Raw genomic sequence first — 17,129 nt, 5'->3', positions numbered from 1 at the left:
GAAACTGCTTTTTAGATTTAACCTGGAAAGGTAGGTAACTCCGATCCTGATGTCTTACAATGTAGTCATGAAACAAGATTGATATTAGGGTTAATTGTTGGTTTGCTGGTTGTTTGTGCGACGTGTGTGTGTGTGTGTGTGTGTGTGTGTGTGTGTGTGTGTGTGTGTGTCTGTGTGTGTGTCTGTGTGTCTGTGTGTGTGTGGAAAAGGTGATGGGGAGGTAATGTGGGTAATTCGAACCCACAATCATAGGTTTCTGGCGTGCCCAAGGGACGCAACTCTGCACAGCGAATCGCGGCGCCTTAGACGACTGGGCCACCCATGCCCCCGAATAAATACCAGTAGTTACTTGTCACTCAAGTTTAATATAAAAAATATTCTACAGTGGAAACTGCTATTACATTGACATGCTCTTTCGGTTTGTGTTTATAAAGGCTGGTTGTACGGCCGCGTGTGTATATTGCGTCAGACGCAGTGGTAGGGAGAACTTGTCATTCCGTGAGCTGCGGCTGTACAGGTCGACAACGTTCAAGTGAGTACCGTAATGGCTGACGCTAAAGACTCCCTAGTCCAGGATGAGGATGAGGTCACCCCGTGGACTGTCCAGAGCGTTTCCCAGAAAGGCGTGGACTACAACAAGCTCATAGGTAGGAGCCCTCCATTGACTCTGTTTTGCAAATAATCGTATCATAGTCTCGTCCCCGCGGGCTGGTATCTCACTCTGTTTCCCTGTGATATATTCCATGGGCGGATACAACTTTTTTGAAAAGGGGGGGGGTGCACAATTAAGATCTATTTATTGTCTTTGGTGGTAATTTATACAGAAATAAAGATTTTTTTTCGAAATAAAAGGGGGGTGGTGCGCACCCCCGCACACACCCCCTCTGTATCCGCCCATGTATTCAATCATCTTTCTTAAAATCATCAAAACACGAATGTTGTTGTCAAGGCCCACATATCCCACAAACCTTAGCGTAAAAACGTTTAATATGAAGTGCCTTATATTTGACTTGTAGTGGTGTTCAATTACTGTACGTAATTACATCGTGCGGATATTTGTTACCGTATTGCTTTAAAGGCAGCAAGATTAAACTCATGAATGAGGCATTAGGCAACAAACACATTTTTATGCAAGTTGTCTCGGATGCTGCCGGTAAAGCGGGGCATTGTACCCTTTTATGGTGTCATCACTGATTTTAAGTGATCCATTCATATGTATTTTCAACACTATTTTGCCTTTTCTACGCGGGTAATCGTGACTGGTTATTCTCCGGAGTTGACGTTATATAATTACTTGCAACCTGTACATTGCATAATTGTGTGTGTGTGTGTGTGTGGGGGGGGGGGGGGGGGGGGTTGCGGCTCATTGTACTCTCTGTTTTGTTTGTTTGTGATGAATGGTAGTTGTTTTTTTGTCGTTTTTTAATATTGTAATCGTGTGCTAGATCACGTCCGAATCAAGTCCATCATTAATCTTAGTATTTCCTTCGAACAGGCCATTGCCGGGAATATATGTTGATATTTGAATGTCAAAAAACAGATTTGTGCGAAATAGATCAAGCTAGTTAACTGCTGCTTTTGTCGTATCATGATTGATGCTGTCAGGAAATCCCATCACAAATTCCCCAGTTATTACACACACACAAGAGTGTTTCATTTCTGGTACAGAAACCTAAATTTCTTGATATCTTAAACGAACAAACTATTAACCTTCTGGCAAAAACAAGACTACACCCATGTTTGATGGTGGCTACAAATGAAACATACAAGAAATGTTTATGCGATGGTGATGTATTTGATACGGGTATCATAGTTGTGTTTTAGACCTACGTTTGCATTGTTTCGGCGACTGTTTTCAGGCTAGTAACGTTATGATAAAGTTTGTAATTTTTTGGTCAAATCCCATTTTCAAGTATATCCTTCCTTTTCCCCGGTATAATAGTTGTCTGACAATGCGCCCCAAACTGTGCAACTTGAAAACACATTAACGACAGCCTTTGACCGTTCCCTTCAGATGGTGGTGTTATATTTCTCTTATGTTATCAACATGCAGTATTGAAAATAGAAAAATAGCTGTTTAGCTATAAACCATTATGGGATTTTTTTACTTGTAATAGAAAAACTTTGTAAATAATATGGAAAGAAAGGTGATCAACGCAGAAATTCAGATAAATAAATGAAATCACTTTGAGTCTCATTTAGTATTTGGATAAATAAATAAATAAATAAATAAATAAATAAATAAATAAATAAATAAATAAATAAATAAATAAATAAATAAATAAATAAATAAATAAATAAATAAATAAATAAATAAATAAATAAATAAATAAATAAATAAATAAATAAATAAATAAATAAATAAATAAATTCTGATTTTAATTAAAACAACAAGGATTTCATACATTGATGCATTGTTTTTCAACCTACCTAACATTTAGTCAGATATTTGATTATTTCCCCATTTATTGACTAACACACCCAATTATATGGTGCATTATGTCATATAATACCTGATAGTTAGATACGGCCTTAAGCTATAAAACAGTTTGATTTATGTTATCTATTAATTTGTTTGCATTATTTTTGTATACAGGTAGCCCAATCCGAAGGTAAATAGTTGATTAGTTTGAAATATATGATACTATAAGTACCAATCAATTTAAACTATATTTTTAGGGTTCTTAAAATATTTCAGATTCCCTGTTTCTGTACATAGAACTTGCATATACTTGATCTCAGTGTTGTGCAATTTAATAATATATTTGCATACAAGATATATATTCTAAATTGTATAAATTTAAAACTTCATTAATGTAATTAATTCAACCATATCTTAGATTCCGTGCTCCATGAAACTCAAGTCAACAGTAATTTTCAACTTCTGTACTCATACACTGCGCTTTTTCTGTTATATATTTAAGAAGGGACTTTCTCCATACGGAATTTGAGTGTATAGTTAAAGTCTACTGGAGGCAGTCTGTAGGTACACACCTCGTTATTGTCATACAGTGGCAAAAGCCAACCATATATATATATATATATATTCTTTATTCCTCCATAGGAGAATTATAAACATATAAATACAGTATTTACAAGTGTACGTAAACAGACATTCTTATGTTAAGTCTATCCCTGCTCACATGTCAGAACATATAATGTTTCTTCACAAGGTATATATATTTCTTCAATTGGAAGAGACCTTTGACTGCAGCTTTTGCAAAGCTCTCTACCGTCTCTGGATTTGCTGGGATCGAGGGGCGTGCATGCTAGGAGACGGCAAACTAACTCAATTTCCTGCTTGTTATGGAGAGCCACGCTGACTTCCACTGGACAAGTGTCGACTATGCTACACCACAAATTGTCTCTGAGTTGCTCTGCCTGTGGACATATACACACAACATGAACGAGCAAGTCCTGGTGGGCAAACTTACACATGTCACACACACCCTGAACTTTCCCAGGTCTCCAGGCTGCGCACAAGTGGATCACGAAGGTTGCAGCTTGTTTCAGATCTGGATTTCTTCTAGCAATTTGCCATGCTTTGTGAGGGCAGATAACCGGATGAATTTGTTTAAAATGCATTAGGTCAGGATCAGAGTTTATGCGTCTTCTCCATGCTTCAAGATCATTCGCTTTAATGGCATCTTTCACAACTTTCATCCAGGTATGACAGCTGGGGAATGTACCATTGGTACTAAAGCTGCTCAGGAATTGCTCAAGATTTTACTTAGCCATAATACGTTTAATGTCAGGAACATAACCCAGGGAAGTGGTAGCGCAATAGTAATTTGAGAGGGAGAGCCTAGTACTGAAAATTCTTCTCGTAAGGAACGTTATTCTGCTATTGTATAGGTTCCCTTGAAACAGAAGTTTTCTCTTGTCTATTTCAAATTCCAAGGGGGTCCATCCAAGTAGGGCATTACAAATATCAGTCCGTGTGCTTCGAGGGAGACCTTGTGCAATTTTTAATGCAGCTCTCTGGGCACGCTCTAAAGATAACAGTTCAGCTTTTCTTAAGCCACACCACAATTCACTTCCATACAGGGCTCTTGGTACACAGACGCTCTTTAAGATGTTGGAACTCACCAGAGGGTTCAGTCCTCTTACGTGGACTCCTGTTCTTAACAGGGCCATTGTGGTAGACCTCATCTTTAAGCAGGCATCTAAAGTCCGTTCCCAGGAGCTGTATTCCGAGTCAAGTAAAATTCCAACATGTTTAATTTCTCCTGTAGTAGGGATTTTTTGGCCATACAATGTTATATTGATGTTAGCAGCACTTGATGGGCCAAAGGTCTAGGGCTTGAATACTATTTTACAAGAGCATATATAGTTCATAAAACAATGGATACAGTAAATACATATTTTTTTCAGGATCTGGAAGTGGTGTAACGGGGCCAACATTTAATATTTAGTTAGTTTCAACATATTCTATTGACAAAACAATCGGATTGAACAAAAGTGATCCACTTACGAGATCCTCTCCTTATTGGAATATCAAGATATTAGCATCAGTGGAATTTAAAAAACAGTATCAAATATTCGCGGTGACATTGCTGGAATATTGCCCAAGGCCGCGTGAAACCATACTCACTCACTCACTCACTCACTCACTCAAACTCAAATACGTCAAATATGTACAATGTACAGTGCAACTAATATTTCACATTTGATAGCTAAAAGGCGTGCCGAGGGGAGTGCCTATCTATACTAAATAAATGCATTACCTGTTAAAAAATGGTAATAAAACCATCAGTAGAAATATAAAAATGGGAGTTCAAATGTATAATTACAGTAAAAGATATGGTTATTGGAATAGTTTGGTTGCTATTATGTATTTCTGAACCAGACTTAAAAATCGCGGTACCATGTAATGATTCCTTATCACCCAAAGGTTTGTTTTTTCTAAATTTGAAAGAATTCCTTCACGCGCTTTGTCTTTAAACAGTTTGCCCGTGTAGTGAGTTATTTGTACATTCAAGGACATTTACAAATGCATGAAATTTGATCAGGTTTGTTTACTCGGTATGAATCAGTATTGCAGTAACGACACTAATGTCTGGGTCATGAATGTAACATATTAACTGCTCTCTCCCCACAGTCGTAGTATTTGGGAACTTCTATTGATTTCAAATTTATTGCGTTTATGAATGTTGCAATAATGTTATTACTTTCACTTCATTATAAAAAGTCTGCAAGGGACATAACACACTGGGAATAAGAAGTTTTTGAAAGTTGTTGTGCAGGCGAAAAGTATAACTATCATGTTATTTCCATGACGAATATTATATCTAGAAACCCAAACATTTTCATAATCTATAAATCTCCACGTCGAGTCGATTGTGATTGAGTGAGCATCGCCATTATTTCAGCGATATAGCGACCACAGTCATTTGTACGATTCCGACAATACGTGTTTATAAAGCTCTACCAAATAGTGACGATGCCAGGTGTATGCGAAAAGGTGAGCGCATCCTGCCCCGGCGCTGGCACCCGTTACAAACACATGCAAAGGCAAGTCAGTTGTTCACCAGACAAAACACGGAACATATGGCACACGTGCAAAATAGGGAATTGCATTGGACATTATATTTGTCACTGATGCGTCAAACTAGGTAAAGTCGCCCACATGTCTACATCATAAAACCTTTGAAAGCTTTACTGTGCCCTTGCTAAAACAACTTTTGAGAGTCGTATGAGGTTTTTCGTTCAAAGATCATGCTTGATTGTTTTGAAATGTAAACACCAAAGTCTGGAGCTTCTGGAATTTTGCTCGACATAAAGGGAAAGTCATATAGAAGTCATCCCTTTTCTCATACAGCCTTGTAGAGTGTATTTGTATTTCGGAATCGTTATAAATAGATCCAAATATGAAACAGATGAGGCGGTTTCACTGGTTTCTTATATTTCTAGTTTAAGCGGGTAAAGTGACTTCAGTGAAAGGGAATTGGCTATCTGACCGTTATTGAACGCTATACCTACAGCTTAAGCCAAATTCCCTTGGATTGATTTTGCCAATCTGTGCAGAAATTTCGATTTATATGAGAGATCAGCAAGGAAGGGGCATACTTTGTGCCAGTGGTGATGGGTGCTATTGTCAAATGTCTTATCCCCAAATTTTGTATTGATGTTGTCAATGAGGAAGTCCAGCATTTCACATAATGTTTTCTCAGTAAACTTCAGATGACATTTGCTTCCATTTTAATTCCGCAACGCGTTTTAAAGAACACCTTCCGTCCGTGCGTCCGTGTAAGATGTCGTTTCCGGAGCAGATGTTGAAAACCGTTCAATATTTCTTCACAATATTTGGCACATTGATAGGTCTGGCGGTGAAGTGGTGCGTTTTGATAGTTTGGGATTTTTTAAAAGATATATTTCGAGTTTCCATGGCAACAATTTTGACTTAGGTTGGAAATGACGGTTGTGCTCGTTTCCGGGGCAGATCTTTGAAACCGCACACTATTTCTTCACCAAACTTAGTCCATTGATAGGCCTAGTGTTGAACTGGTGCTTTTCGAACGATATTTTTCTTGTTTCCATGGCAATATCTTTGACATAGTGACTGAAAATGGGGGTAGTTATTGTTTCCGGAGCAGATCGTGACAACCGTACAATAGTATTGCATCAACCTTGGCACAGAGATAGATCCAGTGGTAAACTGGTGCCTTTTGATAGTTTAGGAATTTTTAAACAATAAGTTTGGTCCATAGCAACACGTTTCATATATTTATCCCGCGCAATATTTACAATTGCGGGATATATCGATGACTTTGTCCTCTTGTTGACAAATTGTCCTGCAGATAGAGAGGTAACTAAGTCTATGGTCACCACGTTTAGTAACAAATGCCCTTTGGATCAAAGAATGAACTTTTCTTGTCAGTTTGTCATGTGGGATAGTGTTGTACAGAGTTGAAATATCAAAAGTACCTGAACCTGGGTCTTTTCAGAGATTGCAAAAATTCAAGCGTCCACATGGTATTCATTCCACTTGCCTCGAACAGATTCTGTAAGTTCTTCCTTGGATTATGAGTATTCTTTCAGACAGGGATTTACACAACAGACGTAATTCAAAAGTTACATATCGTTTTTAGTTTCAATAGTCATAGCCTTGGTCACGGTACGGTTGATTGACGGTTGGAGTCAGTAAATACGCAATCGTATCACTGGGTTGTCTGGTCCTTCGGCGTGGCTTGGCAGGAGTACTGCTGTACTGACGTCAGGCCAAAAAATCTTACTTCTTTAACATTGTGTGAGTCGCGGGTGCTATACCGGTAGGGAAGGACTTGCTCCCCACTTTCGTGAACACCTGGTGTCATCACTGATTTTCGGTGGTCCATTCATATGTTTTTCACCGCTGTTTTGTGTGTTGCGCCCGGTTGAATTTGTTTTGGCGAATAGTCAAAAGTGGTTGTTCTCTGGTGTTGACGTTATATAGTCTATCTATTATTTCTCGTCTTCACATTATCCTTCTCATGGACCTTTATGTATGACAAGTGCAGATAATACATTAAATTTAATTTTTTAGCGATGATGGATACCCTACCTGTGTTTAAAATACACTTAAAATTGTAATTATAAATCAGTTGTTTTCGGTCTGACCAGACAAGTTTGGCAGCCTGAAAATAACAGAGGACCTCATCAAGAGAATTGAACGTGTGACAGGGAAGAAACCACACCGCTTCCTCACCAGGGAAATCTTCTTCTCACACAGGTATAGCATTTTAAATATTATTATGATTATAATTGTGATTAGGATTATCAGCACCACCATCATCATCTTCATCGCCATCAGCATCACCATAACGATGGCAAAATACAATATTTGTCATTCTGAAAAAAGAGCTACACTTTTTACCTGGAACACCGGATGAATGAACTCATATACACTTAATACTGTTCTCAAAGATCACCCTAAATTCTAGCGTTTATGTCAATTGAATATAACGTGATTACTTATGTAAATAAGTGAATGTTGATGTACCTGACTGGTCCCGATGGATTGGTTTGTATTTGAACGACAACACGCCATGATGTTGTCCATCAGTAACGTCCTGTGTCCTACACAGAGAGCTGGGCCAAGTCCTGGACATGTATGAGAAGAAGCAGCCGTTCTACCTGTACACTGGCCGCGGACCGTCATCAGAGGCCATGCACCTGGGCCATCTCATACCATTCATCTTCACTAAGTGAGTCAATAATACATGTTGATATAATACGATGACACAGAGGAACCTCATACTATTTATCTTCACTAAATGAAGCCAAACACCTGGGTCATCTTACACCCATCTCGAGGCTATTGTGTTAAGTGACTATAAAATCCAGTTTCCACCCTTGCCGAACGAGGCTTGCATTATGGAGTTGTGTTTTGGCTGGACTAACGAGTCTGTGCATAGTCCAATCAAAATTGCGTAACGATGTCGACATCTGGTTCGTCAACTGCCACAACTGCAAAGCATGTTTACCGCCAACTCGACGTCAACAGATATTTTTTTCTAATCATTTTATGTTTTTATTCAAGGTGCTCACATGATTTAATGCACTTCGCGAATTATTTATTACAATATACTTTTTCAATTATCGATCAGATCGTCTTGACTGGGCGCTGCCATTTTGTTTGAATTTAATTGATATGGGAGTTGGAATCTGATTGTCAATAGGAAGGACATAGAAGGGACATAACTCGTAACAGCCACTGGTGGCGCTACGATCGAGCCCAGAAATTCCAGCCAAGTTCGACAAGTGTGTAAACTGGACTTTTATAGTCAGTTAACGCCCTTGCCCTGGGAAGATGTCTTATAGCATTCATCTTCCCGTTGTGAGTCAATAATACCCGATGACATAGTACGACGAGTGAGTGAGTGAATTTGATTTACCGCCGCTTTGAACCTACTTCCAGTTATATCACCACGTGTCAGCTTGATGTGGGAGGAAAGCCCGAACAGTTTACAACTTTGGTGAAACCCTTGGGTATGGTGCCGACAAACCTAGAAACGTAATTAGGGCGAACCGGGATTCGAACCCACAATCAAAGGTCTTTGTAATGCCCACGTGACGCGAATAGCAGCGCCTTAGACGAGCGGGCCACCCGTGCTCCCGACGACAGAGGGAAACCTTATGCCATTCATCTTCAGTACTAAGATGTTATATTACCTTGGGATATAGAATGTTTTACAATTAAGTCATGCATCTTCACTGAGTGAATCAATACCTACAGATATTATATTACCATGGGATATAGAACCTTTTACAATTAAGTCATACATCTTCACTGAGTGAATCAATACTTAAAGATATTATATACCTTTGGATACAGAATCTTTGAAATTAAGTCATGCATCTTCACTGAGTGAATCAATACCAACAGATATTATATTACCATGGGATACAGAACCTTTTAAATTAAGTCATGCATCTTCACTGAGTGAATCAATACTTAAAGGTCACCATTGTGCCATTCATCTTCACAGAGGGAAACAATCTGTCAGTGGTCGAATCAGAACTAACATATGCTTGTATGCGCATACTGTTACAGTAAACTACGTTTATAACGCTTATAATAAACTAACGGATATAACGAACTGTTTTAGGTCCCGGACATTTGCTGTATAATTTAGATGAAATGCTTATAACGAACTACATTTATAACGAAATAGTGGTCCCTTGGAGTTCGTTATAACCGTAGTGAACTATGTTTATATGCGTCAAATTAACTGATACAATAGTTGTGTTGACATAGGAGATATATGGAATAGCTGAATGGGCAATATTTCAGATGGCTACAGGATACGTTCGACGTTCCGTTGGTGATCCAGATGACGGATGACGAGAAGTTCCTGTGGAGGGACCTGGAACTTGAGGAGGCACATCGCCTCGCGCATGAGAACGCCAAGGACATCATCGCTTGTGGATTTGATCTTGACAAGACCTTCATCTTCAGTGACCTTGAATATATTGGGTAAATCTTGATTGTTTATCGCCTACCACAATGGTGACAGTACCATGCTGGGGTAGTTTGTTTGTTATATATATACTAATATATCTGTTGATGTGCTGATCACATAGTGGAAACAACACATTCCGAGCAGCGTTGTGAAACATTTTCCCGACCAAATGAATAACCACCAACTAGGTTAAACTGTTTTTGTAGGTTGGTTGGTTTAGACGTCTCCATCAATGTACAACAGTGTCAAAATATCCTAGCTTCAGTTTTGAAAATCAGTTATATCCAAGGTCAAGTTTCTATTGTTCGTTTAGAGGCTCCATCGAGTTCTACAAGAACATTTGTCGTGTGGAAAAGCTGGTGACGGTCAATCAAGCCAAGGGAATATTTGGCTTCACAGACAGCGACTGTATCGGTCAGATCAGTTTCCCGGCCATCCAGGCGGCGCCCAGCTTCAGCTCCTCTTTCCCACAGATCTTCAACGGAAGGAGTGACGTTCCCTGCCTCATCCCCTGTGCAATAGATCAGGTAGGTGACAATTAAACCTACCAGATCATAATCTATTAGTTCACCATAAGTTTGAGAACTAACTCGAAAGAACCTCGTGTGTCACAGCAAATGGAATCTATTTACAAACCTACAGGACCCGTATTTCCGGATGACACGTGACGTAGCGCCCCGGATGAAATGCCACAAACCAGCCCTGGTTCACTCCGTTTTCTTTCCGGCTCTGAAGGGGGCTAAGGGGAAGATGAGTGCCAGCGACCCAACATCATCTATCTTCCTAACTGACTCTGACACGGAGATTGCCGAAAAGGTTAGTCGCCATTTGAACGTATATTTCAGGAGAGACTACACGTGATAAAAGCTAAGCAGTTTAAATGTTCGTAATTCATGCAACTGAAAGGAAAGGCGCCCACATTATTTAAAGGGGAAGTGTACACGCAAAAATCACTTTCTTTCTTTTTCTAAACAAAACGCAATTTTAGAATTAATTAGTATCTGTGTTTGAAAATATACACTCATTTTTTTCACAGTGAACGTAGGAAGCTCACAATAGTGTGAAAATGTCATGCCGTTATGAGGCCTTCGTTTTTCGAGCTAAACAGGCCTGAGTTATCCCCCTTAGATTATGGCGTAATTGGTGCCAATTCAACTGGGTCCCTGTCTATTCTCAACGCAAAAGATATCAAGTACCAGTTTGCGGTAAAACAACATGGCCTACGACACACTCCGGCGCAGTGGTGACTCAGCATAACACTATGCTGGCTGGCATCTGAGACGCTAGAATCACACACCTGGACCTACACCACGTGAAGCGGCTCTAACAAAGCATGATGACGTCATAATGTTTATCTATTGGCACCAATGACGTCATATTGCAAGGGGCATAAGCCATGGTGTTTTTGTTGTGGAAATAGAACACTTGGTAAATGTGAAAAATATAAATCGTTTTAATGCGAAAAATATGTTAATTAATTGTCATATTTTTATATTTTTGTCTATGACACTTCTAGGTTAACACTTTTAATGTGGAAAAAGTACAAGAAAAATAGGTTCATTTCCGTGTGAACTTGCCCTTTAACGTTTTTTCTTTGCAGGTTAAAAAGTACGCATTTTCAGGCGGCAGGGACACAAAAGAGGATCAGGAAAAACATGGTGGTGACTGTTCCATTGATGTGTCCTACCAGTACCTCAGGTTCTTCCTGGATGATGATGCTAAACTGAAGGCTATCGAAGAGGTGAGTACGACAGTTGTGTGGGTGAGAATGCTACAACTGATTGGGTTGTGTCATAGGTAAACTGAAAACATGTGTTTCACCTGACACAGTGTAATTGAAGGTGATTTATTTCTGGTCTCAGTGTTCACGTAGCTATCTATCTTTCGAGGTGGGGTGAGGTGAAATGGGGTTTAACGTCGCGTCCAAGATTATTGCACCTATATAGCGACGTGCATGCACGTGTGTGTGTGTGTGGTTGTTTGTTTGTGTGTGTGTCTGCTTGTATTAGTCCGGACTGATGTCGATTTATAGTGCTAGCAAACTGAGATACCATGAATACTCCACTCAGACACACTATACTGACTCCGAGCCGACCAGTCCTTGCTTTAGTACCTTAATGTCAACGCCAGACAGGGTAACAACAAGTACCATTTTAAAACGTCTTTTGGTATGAAGCGGCCGGGGATCGAAACCTGAACCTTCCGCGCTCCGGGCGGACGCTCTACCACCAGACCACGGAGGCGGTCCTGCCTTCCGAAATTGACTTACCTTAAAAAGAAAGCTCGAAATTTCAGTCCTGGGAATAGGGTTTTGGTGTTGTTACCCATTCGTAGTTAGATTCGGGCTAGATACCAGTGTCATTATGTGATTGATAAGAAAATTGTCCAACATCAAAATAAAACGGTTTTGTCATTTGAACATGATAAAGGAATATCATGACATGTCACCATAGGTAATTGCTAATGTCTTTCGTGTCGAATCTGTATTAGATTAGGACAATTCAGGCAATTCTTTACAAAGCGTAAAAGTAAGATTTTGAGAAAACATTTTAGGTAAGAATTGATGCAAGCGACATCGGTGCTGGCGGTGTGTTCGATCAGTCTTTCTGTTACTTCACGCACACACAAATACACAAAATTGAGAAAGAAATCCTTACTTTGATTGTGTCATTGCAACATTTTGAGGTGTATATGGGAACTACAAAGCATCGTATGAAATAAATATATTACCTACAAAAAAATAAGGGAACTGGTGATTTAATGACGATGAATGTCTGTCAACTTAATTTCGGGCATATAGATCAATACCTGATGTGTCGATACATGCACGACACCTTGATGGCATACTGTTGATTAACTTGCGTATGGCTGCCCTTGGTATTGCTCGCCATTCCGCCTGAAGAGCTACCCAAAGTTGGGCCAGGTTGGCGGGTGCTGGGTCTCTGGCCTGCACTCTCCGTCCGAAAACATCCACAGATGTTCTGTTGGAGACATGTTACAGGACTTAGAGGGCCAGTACAATGTCCGTCTCGTCGGAGATATGGTCTGGCATTTTCATCTTGAAGTTCAAAATTTCTTCCAATAATTCTAGCGAATAGAACAACGACAGGACGGAAAGGGTCGTCAACATATCGCTGGCCATTCAAATGTTCATTCAGAACAACCTGATCAGTTTGCGTGTCCTGTGTGATACTGCCCAGTGCCATGACGCTACCGCCCCCTTGCCGATCATGGTCCAGAATTGTTTCCCTGGCATACGGCTCGCCGCTACGTCGCCAACAACGTTTTCGGTCATCTGTGAATCGGAGGCAAATCCTTGATTCGTCTGTAAACGTGGTGTGACGCAATTGGCACACAGCCCGTCCCTGGTGTCGCCACGCCCACTCCAATCTTTGCCGCCTATGGTAAGTTGTAAGGGTCACAACCTTCACAGGACGCCTTGCTTTCAGGTGGGCTACATGAAGGTAGATGTTGAAATTCACCTTCCTGTAATTGTACGGAATTTTCTATTGATAACAGGAACAGATTTGAATCTTTTGCGTTGTGCAATTAATATAATGAGACGATTTTGTCCTAGAGTCGTTTTTTTAGGCCTGCCACGCCCAGGTCTAATTGCAACCCCACCCGTTTGACGGTACTTGTCGGTACTTTGATGCCTCAAATTTCATTGTGATCAGATGTTGCGTTCAGATGCAACGCCACGGTATTGTACATGTAACCTGAACGATAGCTACATTAAAATCATTGGGTCCCTTATTTTTGTCGGAAGTATATAAAATGTAATTACATAATTAGTAATTAGTAATTGGACCCGTGAAGATTCGGGATAGAATAGGTCCTCAGCAACCCATGCTTGCCGTAAAAGGCGACTATGCTTGTCGTAAGAGGCGACTAACGGGATCGGGTGGTCAGGCTCGCTGACTTGGTTAATGCATGTCATTGTATCCGAATTGCGTAGATCGATGTTCATGATGTAAATCACTGGATTGTCTGGTCCAGATTCGATTATTTACAGACCGCCGTCATAAAGCTGGAATATTGCTGAGTGCGGCGTTTAACAACAAACAAACAAACAAAGCATAGGTGAATGGGTGGACAGAAACATAAATGTTCATAAAACACTTAAACACAACACATATGGGAAACAAGCCCCGAAGTGCAAACTTTTGCCGATGTCTGAGGTTAAGAACGACTCTGTGGTATGGGATCCAACTCGGCGTATAGTTGTTCTATCGACTTAAAATCTGACGGTACTTGCTGACGACTATAGCTGTTACACATGCTGTGTTCGGTCTAGCATTGTCCAGGGGAGCAATGGACGCCTGTAGGAGTTCATCACAACAGCGTTGGGCTGTTAAGTTGCCTGGCTCTAGGTTTGTTATACCGATTAGGGAAAATTCAACATTCCCTCACAATTGAAACAGATAACACAAGCGACCCCTATAGTGGTCAAGAGGGGATACTGCTTTATCGCGAGAAAGCGATGTCCCCTCTCGCCACCATATTAGTCGCCTCTTACGGCAAGCATGGGTGGATGAAGACTTCATGAGTTTTCTGCAATGCAACATATGCGATATGCATTTGCCGTGCCGTTTTTATATTGATATATGAAAGAGGTTGTCAATTTTATTATGGGCTTAAATCTCAACAATCATAACTGGGTAATACTTGAAATGAAGTATCCTCATATAACGCTGTCCCTCTATTACCGAAATGTTATATCCCCATATTGTCGTATCGTGTGACCATATCGTAATACATGTATCGAATGTCGGTTGCGTTGTCGCCATGCGTCATATGATCCTATAAAGCAATATCGTTACATCGTACTGTCGCGATATGGCGTTCGTAATAGACTACGATACGAGGATGTCCCTTCTCGGCCACCATACCCAGCACATGTGTTATTTTCTTATTTGCTTGTTTATTTGGTTGCTATTTTACGCCGCATTATTCCAGCTATATGGCGCTGGTCTGTAAATAATTGAGTCTGAACCAGACAATCCAGTGGTCATCAATTTACGCAATTGGGATAGGATGACATGCATCAACCAAGTCAGCAAGCCTGACCACCCGATCCCGTTAGTCGCCTCTTATGACAAGCACAGTCGCCTTTTACTGCAAGCATGGGTCGCTGTTTACCTATTTTCTACCCGGGTCTTTTCGGGTCGGTTTATTTTTATATCCAATAGTAACTGAAAGACTACGAAAGTTAACTCTGATATTGCAGCGGTACAGCCGTGGGCAGATGATGACTGGAGAGCTGAAACAAGAGCTCATCACAGTCCTTCAGACTCTGGTTGCCGGTCATCGTGGACGACGTGCACAGGTTTCCGACGCCATGGTGGACTACTACATGACGCCCCGGAAACTCAAGTACAACTACACCGCCCCATCTAAACCTCTGGGCACTTGCTGAGGAGAAACGCCAAAGCAGATGGTGAAAGGTCACTGTCACTGAATGCTGAGTTGATATATTTCAGAATATGATTGCTTCAGATTTGCTGCTACATTACTGATGTGAGGCACAACGATCTCGTCTTTTTCTTATAACTTTTAATACATTATTTTATTGTCGAATCAGTCTCAAATAATGTTCAAAATATAAAAATAGAACTCCATTTTCTTCTTTTCATGAAAATAATCCCACTCCCCACCCCTACCAATCTCACTGACCAGCCCACCGACCCACCCCTTTCCCTTTGATATGTGACCAGTCCAATATGAACATTGAGCCGATGGTATATATGAAGCTATTTTAGATAATGTCTTAGACATTTGGCAATGTTTGTATTTCATGCAATGCAATTAAGAACCAATCGTGTTCACGTGCAAATCAAATACTGCTGGTTGACCGATTGCCTACATCCTATTATGATGATGATGATGATGATGATGATGACGATGATGACGATGATGATGAAACATAAAATCAAGCTTACATGGCTGACTATTGCTCCGAGGGACATGTCCCCAGTTCTACTCTCCTTGTTTTGCCCCACGTGCTGCACTAATAAAAACATACGTTCACGTTATGTCGTTATGTTTTAACACTTTATACTTACTCTTTACACAACACTTATTGGCACTTACCGTATTTCCTCGATTAAACGCCCTGGCGATTATTTCTTTCAGACACTCAATTCCGTACATAAATAACACCAAGCTTTTAATCGAGAATCATCGTTTAATCGAGGAAATGCGTATGTTAAACTTTAAATTTTATGGTAGGATACGGCGAGTGTGCGTATGGCAGACAAGATTTCAAGTAAAGTATCCGATATAAACCAAGATAAATTCTGTCAAAATATTTTACTTTTCAAGTTTGTACACGACTCTCCTACACGACAAACTAAAGGGAAACATTCCTTGACATATGGGGCATTTGTCACTAAACGTGGTCACCATAGATATAGTTACATCTCTATCTACAGAGGTTAAGGACAATTGGCAAAAATGAAAACAAATATCATCTGTGAAACTATGTGAAATGCTGGGCTTCCCCTAGATAATATCTCTGTGAAATTTGGGGATAGAGAATTTAGGACAAAAGTAGACATCCCCATGGGCATCAATTGTGCTCCCCTCCTTGTGGATCTGATCTTTATGTATAAAATCAAAACGCAGGAACTGGGCCAAGAAGTTTATTGCAAGATTGAGGTATATCGATAATCTTATATCGATAAAAAATTGTCAGATAGCCAACTGCCTTCCACTGATTTATCCACCTGAAATAGAAATAACAGAGTGAAAGTTTTTTAAAAACTGTAATATCTCCTGCGGGAGCCAGTCATTGATAAAAAATTGTGTTGTTGATCCCCCGTGATTTCAATGTTTGAACACACCCCGGCAATAATAAATCACATTTGTTTGAAGTCTAGTCACAAACCCCCTGTGTATATCAATCGTATCCTACGATATTGGAATCACACGAACTGTTCAGTTCATGTGTGTGCGGCAGTGTGTGTGTTGGTGTGTGGGGCAGTGTGGTACAGTGTGTGCGGCAGTGTGTGTGTTGGTGTGTGGGGCAGTGTGGTACAGTGTGTGTGTGTTAGTGTGTGTGTTGGTGTGTGGGGCAGTGTGGTACAGTGTGTGCGGCAGTGTGTGTGTTGGTGTGTGGTACAGTGTGGTACAGTGTGTGTGTTAGTGTGTGGGACAGTGTGTGCGGCAGTGTGGGACAGTGTG

General features: G+C 40.4%; 1 protein-coding gene across 1 annotated transcript; it reads left to right on the top strand.

The window, feature by feature from the left end:
* Nucleotides 1–412: 412 nt before the first annotated feature.
* LOC124123576 (tryptophan--tRNA ligase, cytoplasmic-like) lies at nt 413–15,979 on the top strand. Its single transcript, XM_046486781.2, has 8 exons — nt 413–647; nt 7,603–7,711; nt 8,067–8,186; nt 9,776–9,958; nt 10,258–10,471; nt 10,587–10,760; nt 11,545–11,685; nt 15,175–15,979. Exons 1-8 carry the CDS (start codon nt 545–547, stop codon nt 15,361–15,363), a joined length of 1,233 nt encoding a protein of 410 aa, XP_046342737.2. The 5' UTR covers nt 413–544; the 3' UTR covers nt 15,364–15,979.
* The last annotated feature ends 1,150 nt before the right edge of the window (nt 15,980–17,129 follow it).

The sequence above is a fragment of the Haliotis rufescens genome, unplaced genomic scaffold, assembly GCF_023055435.1.
Source record: "Haliotis rufescens isolate VD_foot unplaced genomic scaffold, xgHalRufe1.0.p SCAF_3, whole genome shotgun sequence".
Lineage (NCBI taxonomy): Eukaryota > Metazoa > Mollusca > Gastropoda > Lepetellida > Haliotidae > Haliotis > Haliotis rufescens.
The sequence above is the reverse complement of the archived record's forward strand: the minus strand, read 5'-3'. Positions and strand labels throughout refer to the sequence as shown.